The sequence below is a fragment of the Hypomesus nipponensis genome, chromosome 10, assembly GCF_054491055.1.
Source record: "Hypomesus nipponensis isolate SF chromosome 10, ASM5449105v1, whole genome shotgun sequence".
Lineage (NCBI taxonomy): Eukaryota > Metazoa > Chordata > Actinopteri > Osmeriformes > Osmeridae > Hypomesus > Hypomesus nipponensis.
In genome coordinates this window covers 12,594,819-12,607,999 of record NC_140370.1, presented here as the reverse complement: position 1 = coordinate 12,607,999, position 13,181 = coordinate 12,594,819, and the positions used below count along the sequence as shown (strand labels likewise).

The 13,181-nt window shown below is 45.0% G+C and overlaps 1 protein-coding gene across 1 annotated transcript; it reads left to right on the top strand.

Moving 5' to 3' along the window:
* Positions 1–5,029: 5,029 nt before the first annotated feature.
* On the top strand, positions 5,030–13,130 carry paxip1 (PAX interacting (with transcription-activation domain) protein 1). Its single transcript, XM_084708380.1, has 20 exons — positions 5,030–5,263; positions 6,169–6,303; positions 6,526–6,569; positions 6,824–6,887; positions 7,039–7,149; positions 7,876–8,526; positions 8,722–9,619; positions 9,742–9,836; positions 9,948–10,043; positions 10,161–10,298; positions 10,381–10,502; positions 10,618–10,802; positions 10,897–11,008; positions 11,256–11,358; positions 11,571–11,739; positions 11,904–12,004; positions 12,137–12,271; positions 12,427–12,502; positions 12,642–12,702; positions 12,791–13,130. The coding sequence occupies exons 1-20, from the start codon at positions 5,183–5,185 to the stop codon at positions 12,804–12,806; spliced, it is 3,393 nt and encodes a 1,130-aa protein (XP_084564506.1). The 5' UTR covers positions 5,030–5,182; the 3' UTR covers positions 12,807–13,130.
* Positions 13,131–13,181: the final 51 nt, after the last annotated feature.

The window sequence follows — 13,181 nt, the reverse complement described above, 5'->3', positions numbered from 1 at the left end:
CACAAAATAGCCTTGCTGTAAGCTACATGAATGTTGTTCATGCAGTATATTTTTTCGTTTTTCGTTTTTGTGTAGGCTTATAACCTGGTGTATGGATGTTGTTTGTTTGTTAAAGTTTATTTGCGCTAGCTAAATTCACACAAAAAAAATCACAATAAAAAAAGCAAATTGTTGTCAATGGACATCATCGTACTTCGCTCTAATGGGTTTGTGCGACAGTTTTTAAACTCGCACAATGAATTAAGTAAAATGCTCCCTGACACATCTGAAGTGTTTAGCCTACATTTGTTTACAGTCTCTTACATTATCGCACTCAAGTAGGCTACAGCCTAGACTTTGCATTGGGCAAATAGATTTTCCTAATATATAGGCTGGTTTATGTTTTTAAAATATTTCAGACATGAGGTGCCTTCTTTGAAAAGCTTTCATTTGTCCGTTTCAGTGAGACGACAGAATTTTTTGGATAACCCGATAATTGCCAAACTTGGTGCTAAACTGCATGTGCGTAAACTTTAGAATTCTATGCTAAAATGCAACCCTCTAATAATTTTATCTGAGAAATTTGTGAATTGACAAGTTTGCCAACTCACGTATCATAGACGGGATCACCAGATGTGCAGCGTTGAATGGCTGTGATATTGGCTCTACAACAATGCAGGGGTCATTCGGGATCTCCTCGCTTCCTGTCCGCCTTTGAAAAACAAACTGAGGAAAAGAAACACAAGGGGGTCCCCGAGGATGAGGAGAAAGGTTACGGAGCACTTCCTACTCCAGTCTGGATAGCATGGGGGAAATGTTTGGCACACTTGTTCATAACTTTTGCGTCATGAACAGTGTGCCATAATAAGCCACTTTTAGACGTCAATGACACAACTCAAAAAGCTAAATAGTGAGAAAATATTGAGGGAGCCACATCGCTGAATATTCAAGTTGACTTGAAACTCGCCTCTACATTATAGCCACGTTAGCTATATCATATGCTATGTTTTTATTATTTCACAAATAGGCAACACACATTTTGTTTATTGTAGTCCTACTTGTAACATTTAGCCTATTGAAGACTTGCCTCAGAATTAAGCTAGGCAACTCACTTCTCAGCATGCATGTCAAACGTATTGGCTAGCTAGATCAAATTAGTTTAGGCCTACCGTGTTAAAGTCCTACGGAAGAATACATGCTCGATGTTTTTGGTCGTGTTTTCAAAAATAGCCTACATTTATTTTAAAACTTCTTTCTCGATCACTTCAGGCTTCACAACTTTCCGAATCCCACTTTTGCTCTGTGTCGAATGGCTGTGGTCCCCTAGACCACTGAAAACACTGACAGCACGTTGAAAAGGCCAACAGGACGATTGTTTATGGGTTTTAATTACTCGGTAATCCGCCTGATCGTCGTGGCGTAGATAAGTCCTGTCTGAATAGAAGGGTAAGGACTGAGCCAGCTTGGGTTTGTCCTCTCAGCTCCTCTCTGGCTTTACGACGGGTTTGGTCGGGGTCCTGCATGGATGACCAACACTAGCGACAAAAGAAGGTCTTGGGCCATTGCTTTTTAATTTCAAACCGTCTTTTTTGGCTTAGTGATTAACTTAAACATTTCATAAAGTGCATCCGTATGCAGCAGGTAAACTGAAAAACGCTGCTATATCAGTAAATGACAAGAACTTGAAGAACATTTTATTTATTTACAATGAACACAAATCAAATAGGCTACGCTATTCTGTTTTCTTCCCTTTCTTTGTTGTAGGCCACAAACTGTTTTGTCCAACATGTTTATAACCTTGTGACCTTGACCTGATAAATGGAAACCTGGAGTCTGTCATTTCTGTCTCATTTTCCTTTACTTTACTTTTTTTAACTTTACCTGTTTTTTTTCATCAACCAGTAATTGTTTTATTCTGATAAAGTATGCCCTAATTAAAACTGTGTTGCTCTCTTTTTTAATTTCATCCTGGTGATTGAATGTGAAAGTAAGTACTACTGTATGTGAACCCAAGGGATATTTCATTAGACATACTGGCTTTCCACTTTCGCTTCAGCAGGTCATTTTTTAAGTTTTCAATTAACAGGGTGTTATTAAAATGTAATGGGGCTGGTGATCTACTGACAACAAGTCCTTTGGAGAATATGACCGTAATTTAATTTCTGTCACCCTGACTGAACCTTTATCAGTAGGTATACTAAAAGTTGAGGAAGATGTGACTGTCTACCCTAAACTGATTGTGTGCAAAATGTGAAAAGCTTGTATGCTTTCAATATGTAGTGTGTGTTTGTGTCTGTGGGTGTGTGTGTGTGTGTGTGTGTGTGTGTGTGTGTGTGTGTGTGTGTGTGTGTGAGAGAGAGAGAGAGGCGGGGAGAGAGTGAGTAAGCTTTTGTCTAGTGCTGTGCACAGAGCAACAGAACCCAGATTACTAATGCTACCCATAGAGCAGCAACATCATATCAACATCGACTGTCATATCAACAATGACTGCACTTCAGAATAAACCGTGACAAAGTTTGTAGAAGAATAGAAAAACAGTCCACCATTTCTTTAGGGGATGACTGCAAATGTATTGGACAGAGAAACATAATTAAACAAAGCAAATGAATGCTGTGACTTTACACACACCCCTCTGAAGGTTATTTTTCATACCTCAATGTGTTGAAAACAGCAGGTGTGCATTTTTACCTATACCCCTGTGTTACATGACTCAAGTACTCATGATGACCTGGGGAACCAGACACTGTAGTAGCGCTCTCTAGCGAGAGGTTTGGGAATACATCTCTGTACCTCTTGGCTTTTCCCCTCTTCTCCTCTTTCAATTGAAGTGTTACTATAGAGCCATTTTGGGGAATAGATAAGATTAGATCAAATTGTATCAATACCTAAAGGGATGTTCAAATGTTACAGCAGCACCAATACAATCTACATCAGAAGGTGCCAGGATCAATTTTAAATTAAGAAACATGATATAAGTATACACCATAAATATAGTTTTGCCTACAGCAGTGTTTAAAACAAGGAGCATAGTATATCTCCTTTTAGATTGTTCAGTGTGAAATGGCTAAAAGGTCAGAACTAAATGTAAGCGTACCCACTACACTGACTCAAGGAGTTGTATCCAATACACAGATCGACTCATGTACAGTCTCATGAATGCTTGCAGGATGGACCTAAAACAGGGCCCGCCCTCCTAATACATTTGTCCAGTCTCTTACAATTCGCCTCTCTGATACTGATGCCCCAACGCATTAAAGAAAACACCAACCACAACTCACTGGAATTTGGGAGTGGAATGTTCAGCATGGACCTAGAAACTTCAAATGACCTGATCCTCCTCAGAGAGTAGAGCCGGCCCTTCTTGTACAGACTCTGGGGCTGGCTTAGTTTATTCCTGACTGTTGAGCTTGGAAGTGTTGTAATATAATGTACGGATGTAAACATTGGCATAGTTCCCAGAGAACTCTGAAGGATAGGTTGACAGTCAGTCCCCCATCAGGTAGGAACCCTGTGGCTGGAGGGAATGAGCTGGCATAGATTTGCCAGCTCAGTTTGGTGTCATCTAGTTGCAAAACAGACAGACCTCGTGCCAACAAAAGACAGTACATTACAGTGAATTGAAAATCAGACAACTAAAACATTAAATGACATTAAATTATAAATTATAAATGAAAAGTGTCTTGGAGAACAAATGTATGTATTTTTTTATGTTACCAAATATTATCCTTTCAAACATGATCTATAAAGCCTGATGGTTTACCATATATCTCATATGAGGACAAAGACTATATTCACTCATATGGGGTTAAAATGAACGTAATCAATCTGATTCATCTTGTCAAACAGAGCGTCTGAACGAGATCCCGTTCCAGCTGTCTAAGGTCAGTGGGTCTTATTTCCAGACCTAATGTAGCTGTCAACGAGGTGATCCAATTACAGGTCCAATTGGGCGCATTTCAGAGTTTGTCAAGGTATTTTATCACTGATGCTTGTGATTCACCATGCTACTGGTGGGGCATCATACACACATACACGCATGCACTCACACACACACACACAGTTGCACACTCTCTGTGGTGGTCTGAAAGTCTGCTTGACACCTCATAATTAATGAGGTAATTAGTCCAATTAGCTAAGTGGGAGAATGAATTCTAGAGTGGATGACATCTTGGAAAATCTGAATTACACGTATCTGAAAATATAGTCTTAGAGGAGGAACAGTGGTCTTCACCAGGCTCACGGATGATGATGCTGTACATATCCCTTTATCTGACATCATCATTAACATTCAGTCTACTGAAAGTCCACCAAAAAGATCTCTTGGACCCCAATCTACCTAATGTATTCACCAGTCTTGAGAACATCAGACATTCACAGAAATGTGTGGATGGTACTGCATTTATGCATTTCCTTACAACATTGAGATATATCCTCTTAAACAAGGCAAATTAACTAGTGAGCTGAGATTCAGCCATCCATAATGTAATTTTATCATTAATTTTTTTTCCAATTAAGGTTGCTCAGAAGCTGTAGGAGCGATGCATGATCTGTTAAATTCGGCAAAATCCTGCAACAACAAAAAAATGGATGTAAAAAATGCTAACAAAAAAGTTTTTGTTGGTACCACAGATACAGGGAAGCCTCATTTTGTGAGGGTGGCCTTTTAATTTGTGAAGTTTTTTAAACCCTTTGTTGCATTCACATGGTCAGCAATTGTTAGAAACAAACATAGACACATTGTTTGTTTTGCTGTAAGACATTGTCTAAACACAATTATGAGTAAATGGAGAAATACAAGTATGTGAGATGTAAAGTCCATACCCCCTTTCAGGACATTCTCTCGATCAGTGATAATGGTAGGAAGACTAGCAGGGCATGTTTCCATTTCTTCTGGAAACCGGGGCAGGGTATTGTTGTTTTGTTTATCTTATGATTTATTGCCTTTGTAGTATTGTAAGCCACTGACATCACATTCCCGAACAGTAGGTGGTGGTAATGCACTTTTTAATGTTGGTTGCAATATTCCATTAAAACTGATAGAAGAAGAAGAAAGCGCGCCCATCGATATTTGGCGCTAGAGTATCCTGTACAGTCTATGGAAGATGAGCTTAGAGTGTAGCTAGCAGGGACAAGTTGTATGTCATTTGGCTTTCATTAAAGCTACATTTCTGTGCACATCTCGACTATTTGTGTATGGACAATCATGTCGGATGAAGAATCGAAGGTTCCCGAGGAGCTTTTCAAAGATGTCAAATTCTACGTGGTCGGGGACATTGATCAAAAGGTGAACCTAGCTTGTAGGCTAGCCATCCACTAGATGCATTGACATTGTAGATAGCTAGCTAGCTGGCAAGACTGTTATTAAGACTATATCTTTGCTGTCAAATAGTGTATTTCAATATTGCGCTAGGAAAATACATTTTCAAATTCTTCTGGCCAAATCAAAGTTAGTGTATTTGATGAAAAGTTATTATTTTCACTCCTGATCAGTTTAATAAGTTTGCTAGCTTGTTACGCTTCCTAGGGCTCATTACCAGGCTAGTCCTAGCTAACGTTACCTAGCTAGGATAGTGCCCATAGATACAGAGCTAGCTAACGATAGACAGCTAGCAAGTAATAACTGCAGCAGTAGTAGTAGCTTACATTGTAATTAGCGAGCAGCTATTTTGTGCCAATTAATGTGCTTCTGCATGTCTGCGTTTGAGTCAAGGCTGAGACCTTATTGCATGCATTGTTTCTGCAGTGTAATATTCACCTAATACTACGTTTTCCAATCAAATAGCTAGATTGCTTTCTAGCTAACTCTAGGTTGCTAATCTTTTGGCGACATCAGTTTGCAACATTGTGAGCTTGGTTTTGCGCATGTGCCAGATCATATTTTCCCTGGTAACACAGGATCATGGATTGCAAACTGTCTTCCTGCTAAATAGTGACTCGCAGTCGTTATAGCTTTCTGCTCATATCCTCAGATTACAATGTATTTAGTTGATTGATGGTTATAGACATAGTGTATTATTGTGTTCTATGATCCGGGGGTCGTTTCTTTATACAGCAAATTAGCTGACATAAACGTTTGAAAAGTTTCGGAAATTTAGTGAACCATAAATATACAGTCGATTTATTTATATTACCGGGCACAGTAGATCTCTTATGTTACACTGACCTCTCCACCTCTGTGCTGAATTGTAGGTGGTGCAGTTGCTAAAGGCAGGAAAAGGGAAGGAGGTGTCATACAATGCCCTGGCAACTCACATCATTGCTGAGGATGGAGACAACCCCGAAGTTGGGGAGTCACGAGAGGTCTTTGACTTGCCTGTTGTTAAGGTAAGGGTGTGGATAAGCTGTAACTTATTGTAGAATCAACTCTTCATAGCTGTGTTTTAAGTATAGGAAAAACAAATCAAATTGAAAAGCTATCAGTCACTGCAATGTCCTCCATGCTGTTTCTCGTATGGCATCATATTATTCCTTGTTTATGGTGGAGAGAGAGGTTATTGAAGAAAAGTTGAAAGACTAACATCATTCATTCTCCCCCCCCCCCCCCAGCCTTCTTGGGTAGTCCTTTCTGTAAGATGTGGAGACCTGCTTCCGTATCCTTCAATTAGAGAAATCACAAACACGAGTTGTTAACAAGTAACATGTTATTGGACACTTTTACTTTCCTCTTACTTTATTACGTCACTTTTCTGTTGGGAATTACATATTAATTATTTGGAATTGCTGATGTTAATGTGTCTACCCCCAACCCCTCCCTCTGGTTGTCATCTACTCTACCACATGCTCATGTGTCTGAATTGGAATAGTGCCTACTTTTGTAAGTATTCCTTAATGACTAACATTACAGAGTAACAGGATTCTCCCCAGAATCTGGACAGATATTTTTTGGAATCACGGTTTGTCTCCCCAAGGTAGGCTCGTAGTAGAACATTTTATAACGGCTATTTTTGTACGTGTGAGTGTGTAAATCCTCACTTGTCTATGAAATCAAACAACAAGTGTTAGATTTCAGTTGGACGTTTTGTCTTTCATCTTTTTCCCCCTGACCTTTTTTTTTTTTAGCTCCCAGAGGATCTCAACACCCTTTGGGCCTTGGTAACGTTCTATGGAGGTGATTGCCAGCTGAACCTGAATAAGAAAGTCACTCATCTGGTCTGCTGTGAACCTAAGGGGGTGAGTCATTTACCTCATCGCCAGACAACTTTTAGTGTGGTGAAATTGATGTAAACTGTATTATTTCAACAGAGAATATGTACATATCTTTATCTATAGTCGAACATTAAAAGGATTAAAAATGAACAATTATGAGCCAAAGTGACACACATTGGCTTGGTTTTCCAGATTAGTTAAGAAGTTCTTAACGCTAAGAGCTTCTTAAGAATGTTCTAAGAGCGCTGTAGAAGGCTCTTAGAATGTTCTTAAGGAGCTTTTAGCATTAAGAGCTTCTTAACGAATCTGAGAAACCCAGCCATTAAAGGTGAAGCTTCATAAGGAAGGTAATGGCACATTGAACACATTGTAATCTTACATGATTTAAAGAAGGGCAGTGACTTGACAGTAGTTGTATGTTTATAAGTTGGGATCCCCAAGTGCAGCCTGGGGTGGCTTGTCTGGACTTGTTCATTAGCAAGCCTTTGTCACCATTTCATTTGATTGTTATGGCAGGAAGAGGACAGCTTGGTTTTACTGCTGTGTTTATACCCTGGCTGCAGGGGGCAGAGCAGGAGGGAGGGAGGGAGGACGGCTTATTGGCAACAGGGTTTTCATCTCAATTCTAGTTTTTAACCTCGATGTTAGCTGTCTTCCTGTTTGTCCTGGTTTCTGAAAGATATCTGACTTGTCTCGAGGCATGAAGTGTTAAGAACCTCAGTCTCACGTGTGTGCGTGTCCGCGCTCCAGGCTAAATACGAGTGTGCCTTGAAGCACGGGGGCATCAAGATCGTCACGCCCGAGTGGATCAAAGAGTCTGTGGATGACCGGACAAGGAAGGAGGAGGCCCTGTACCACCCCAGGCTCACCTTCCAGGAGCCCGAGGAAGAGGAGGACTACAGCGGGGAAGAATACGACCAGCGCTCGCGCTCAGACGGGAGCTACAGCGACCGGCGCTCCCGGAGATCCAGCCCCGCCTCGTCGGCGGACGAGTCGCCCGCCAGCGGCCGGGGCGGACACTCTCCCTCCCGCAAGGCCCAGCGACGGGACGAGCTCATGTTCGACGATTCGTCGGACGAGTCGCCCGAGAAGGAGGAGAGGAACCTGAACTGGACACCGGCCGAGGTGCCCCCTGGTGCGGCTGTGACGGCCACAGCCGGGAAACGCCGCCAGCCGCCTGGTAAAGACTCTGGCCTGATTAACCTGTGTGCCAGTGTGCCGCCTGTGCCTGGTTGTGCTGTGCCCGCGCCCGACGGTCGAGCTGGCTTGGTGCCGGCCAGTGCCCAGGGCTCGGAGAGGCCAGACGGCATGGGCGGGTGGAGCCCGGCTGCCAGAACGCTCCGGAACATCACCAACAACTCTGACATCCAGCAGGCCAACCGGCCCTCCAATGTCGCTCATGTAAGACCAAAACACTTATTACACGGCATTCTGTTGCACTACATAATACGTTGTGGGGTTTTCTGCTATTGGTTGTATTTTGGTTCATTTTTAATATAATCAAACGTCAGTTTAAGAGCATTTCTCTGGAAATGGTGTTGAGTGGAAAGGTCATGTTAAACTGGATCCACTCAGCATTTGATTTTCTCCACATAGATCCTACAGAGTCTCTCTGCTTCAACCAAGACAATGGAACAGCAAGCCAATCAGAGCCAGGCCACTGCCCCCAACAACAACCCTCTCCTCTTTAACCAATCAAAGCTCCCTGGTCAGCAGCTCACCCCTGAAGCACAGCAACAGTTACTACAACAACAACAGCAGCAGCCGCATCAGGTCGCACAGCAACAGCCACCACAGCAACACCAACAACCTCAGCAATTGCCTCAGCCACACCCCATGATGCACCTCCAGCAGCAACAGCAACTTATGCAGCTGCACCATCAACAACAACAACAGCAACAGCAGCAGCCGCAGCCAGGCTTCCCCCAGATGCCCCCACAACAGGCGCCAGCTCCTGCCCATCAGTTCCTCCAGCAACAACAACCGCAACAACCACCCCATCAACAGCAGCTGCACCCGCAAATGTTCAACCAGCAGCAGCAGCAGCAGCAGCAGCACGCGTTCTCTCAGCAGCAGTTGCGCCCCCAGCAGCTCCTGAGGCCTCCCATGCAGCAGCAGCAACAACAGCAGCTGCTGCAACAGCAGCAGCAACACGCTTTGCAGCAGCAGCTCCAACAACAGAGGCTACAGATGCAGCTCCAGCAGCAGCAACAACAACAACAACAGCAGCAACAGCAGAACCAACAGTTGCACCAGCAGCAGATACAGCAGCAGCAACAGCAGCATTTCCTGCAGCAGCAGATGCAGCAGCAGCAGCACATGCAGCAGCAGCAGCACATGCAGCAGATGCAGCAGCAGCATCTGCAGAATCAACAGCAGCAGGCCCTGCAGCATCCCGGCCAGCAGCAGCAGCAGCAGCAAGCGTCGTCTCTCCAGCCACAGATCCCACCTCCTCAGCTCACACAGCTGTTTGGTCATGAGCCGGGACAAGAGAGTGAGTCACCCAAGGGGGGGGCGGGGTTTCTAGTCTTCATTCACTATTGGAGGAAAGGTGGCTTGGCGACCAATCTCAAAAAGCGACATGGTGTTAAATATAAGGTATCTCTGTCTGTCTAGTTCCCGAGGATGGCTTCTTGGTGGGCTGTGTGTTCGCCATAGCAGACTACCCTGAGCAGATGGCCGACAAGCAGCTCCTTACCACCTGGAAGAGGGTACGTTTCATGTCTTATCGTGTCTTTCTAACGAGTCGTCTGGGTTGGCTGTTTGTTGCGTGTGACGGAGGGCCTCGGCTCCTAACGCATGCTTGCGTTGCGTCGTGACAGATCATCCAGGCCTACGGGGGCACTGTGGACTCCTCCTTTAACAACCGCTGCACTCACCTGCTGTGCGAGAGCCAGGTCAGCAGCATGTACGTCCAGGTAAGAAGGCTACACTGAAACCCCTCGGATCTACTCGAGGGATCTCTCTGTGTGTGTGTGTGTGTGGCTGCATACAAGCTGTGGCCCTGCGAAGGTACTACTTCCTGTGTCCTCCAGGCCCTCAGAGAGGGGAGGCGCTGTGTGACGGCCCACTGGCTCAACACCATCCTGAAGAAGAAGAAGATGGTCCCTCCCCACCGCACCCTCCACCTGCCCTTCGCCTTCCCCCCCGGGGCCAAGCCCTGCTCCCAGCACGTAAGGCCCTGCACCACCTCCTCCTCCTCTACCTCCTGGCCTGTGGAGCCTCTCATCCACGTTCCCTCTCCCCTCCCCTCAGATCATCTCCGTGACGGGGTTTGTGGACGCCGACAGGGACGACCTGAAGCTGATGGCCTACCTGGCGGGAGCCAGATATACTGGCTACCTCTGTCGCAGCAACACCGTGCTCATCTGCAAAGAGTAAGACTGGGGACGAATAGATGGATGAAGAGATGGATGAATGGATGATCAAATGGACGGATGCTTGAATGAATAGATGAATAAGATGTGATTTCCAATGTGGTCCGTGTCCCAGGCCCAGTGGTCTGAAGTATGAGAAGGCCAAGGAGTGGAGGATCCCCTGTGTGAACGCCCAGTGGCTCTGCGACATCCTGCTGGGCAACTTTGAGGCCCTCCGCCAGGTCCAGCACAGCAGATACTCCAACTACAACCTGCAGGAACCACTGGTGCCCAACCAGCACCTGGCCCACAACCTCCTCGGTACGTTGCCCGTGTTTTTGTGTGTGACCTGCAGGAGTAACCGGGTACACACTGGAGGTGTGTGTGTGTTAACACGTGTGCTCCCCTCGCTCAGGGGCGTGGCGTGCTCCAGTCAAGGTGGCCCCTGAGGCTCTGGCTAGTCTGCTGCTCCAGCAGAAGCACAAACAGACAGACTCCAGCAGCCAGCCGGTCAGCAAGAAGCCCAGGTCAGTCCCTCTGCTGCTTGCACGCCTCGCTCCATCCCACACACGGGGTGGACTCATGCTTATGTTGCTCCGACAGTCATTCGTTTTGAAAACATATAAATATAAATATGTCACCTTTTTGTATTAGGTATGTGCACCGTTGGAATGTTGAATTAGTGTAGTTTCAAAATGTTGAATCCTTGTGGAGACCCGCTGCTCCTTGTCTTTATGTCGCTGTACCCCCGCTCACCCTCCCCTTCCTCTGCAGGCTGGAGGAGATCCAGTCTCCCAGTAAGAAGCTTCCTCCAGAGTCCACCCCACATGTGTTCTTCACTGGCTTTGAGCCTGCCCAGGTGCAGCAGCACACCAAGGTAACGCCACGCTCACCACCACGGAGACAACCTCGTTCATCTGGCTTGTCCATAGAGTTCAACCAGGATCCTTTTAGCTACCACAAAATCCACCGATTTAATGTTTACCTCTATTTTCCTCCCCACCCTTTGTCCCCTTTTCCCTTTTTCTGTCTCCCATCTTCCATCCCTCTGTTCCCCCCCCCCCTTCTCTCTCTCTCCTGTCTCTGCAGCGGTTGCATGCTCTTGGCGGGGAGCTGGCAGAGAGTGCCCAGAAGTGCACTCACCTGATGGCCAGCAAGGTGACACGCACGGTCAAGTTCCTGACGGCCGTGTCCATGGTCAAGCACATTGTGACCCCGGCCTGGCTGGAGGACAGCTGGAAGGCACAGAAGTTTGTGGGTTCGTTCATGTTCATCTCTCGTCCTCAGTGTTCTTTTTTTTTATCGGTTGTATTTCTGCCAAACAGACTTTCTTGCTTTTATTTTGTGGGTTTCTAAGCTTGGAATGAACTGTATTGAACTGTACGGGTTGTTTTGTGTGTATGTGTGGGTGTGTGTTTACAGATGAGCAGGGCTTCATGCTGAGAGATGATGAAGCCGAGGTTCTGTTCAGCTTCAGCCTGGAGGAGTCCTTGAACAAGGCCCACAAGGCACCTCTCTTCAAGGTCAGTGGAACACGTCGCAACTCTGGACGAATCCGTCCATGTATTTACATGTTCTTTTCCCATCCCTTCAGAATTGTTCTTGACAGATAATGTCTCTGTGTCCCCACTTCGTCTTCCCCTCGCCGTCCACAGGGCAAGTATTTCTACATCACCCCAGGCATCTGCCCCAGCCTCAGCACCATGAAGGCCATCGTGGAGAGCGCTGGGGGGAAGGTGCTGGCCAAGCAGCCCTCCTTCCGTAAGATCATGGAGCACAAACAAAACAAGGTAGCTGCTACCATGTAACACAGGAGGTCCGGGCAAACAAGAAGCCGGGTCATGTGTTTGTTTTGTTTATACTGCCGACGCTTTTGTCATTAAGGTATATGCGGTGTTATGGTACGTGTATGCGTAAACCAATGCAATGCTGATGTGCTCCTCAGAACCTCCCAGAGATAATCCTGATCTCCTGTATCAACGATCTCCACCTGTGTAGAGAGTACTTTCTGAAGAACATTGGTGAGAGGAACATGCTTGTGTAAACCATTAAGTCGATCTGGTCCTGTCGATTGTGGTGGCGGACGGCATTTTTGGAAGATGCTCTCGTTTTTTGCCACTCGAGTCAATCCAACTTTGTCTCTGTCTTTTTGGTTTTCAGACGTGCACAACGCAGAGTTCATTCTGACTGGAGTCCTGACCCAGAATCTGGATTATGAATCATATCCTTTGAGATTAAGAATGTAGGGGGGTGTTTGTTTGGATGGACCTGTCCCTCCTATAACCAGCTCTGTTCCTTAACTGTCTCACGTATAAATTTACTTGATGTAGATGTTGACCGGATGAAAAGGAGGAAGTTTGTTTCCTTGTCTACTGAAGTCCTGTATGTGGAAGAAGCAATGACGATTTAAAACAAGCTGCAATGTATAGTCACACTGATATATTAAAACCTTTTGTACCCTGTGAATAGATAATATGTTGTTTTGTAGCTTTTTGTAACAGCAGTTAATAATTAATACATAAATGGATGTTATTTTTGTGAACTGAATGTTTAAATTATGGTTGATTCATTTTAACATTTTTATTGTACTGTTGAAAGGTTCTGGCAATCCTTACTGCTTTTGGAATTAAAATATGAACTTTTGTTGTCTGTGGACTGGTGTGGAGTTTATATACAAATAGTCCTTAATAGACTATCAGG

Coding starts and splice junctions, on each gene's coding strand:
- paxip1 (XM_084708380.1), top strand. CDS start 5,183: ATGTCGGATGAAGAATCGAAGGTTCCCGAGGAGCTTTTCAAAGATGTC. Junction 6,304..6,525: donor TTGACTTGCCTGTTGTTAAG/GTAAGGGTGTGG, acceptor CCCCCCCCCCAG/CCTTCTTGGGTAGTCCTTTC. Junction 11,359..11,570: donor AGGTGCAGCAGCACACCAAG/GTAACGCCACGC, acceptor CTGTCTCTGCAG/CGGTTGCATGCTCTTGGCGG.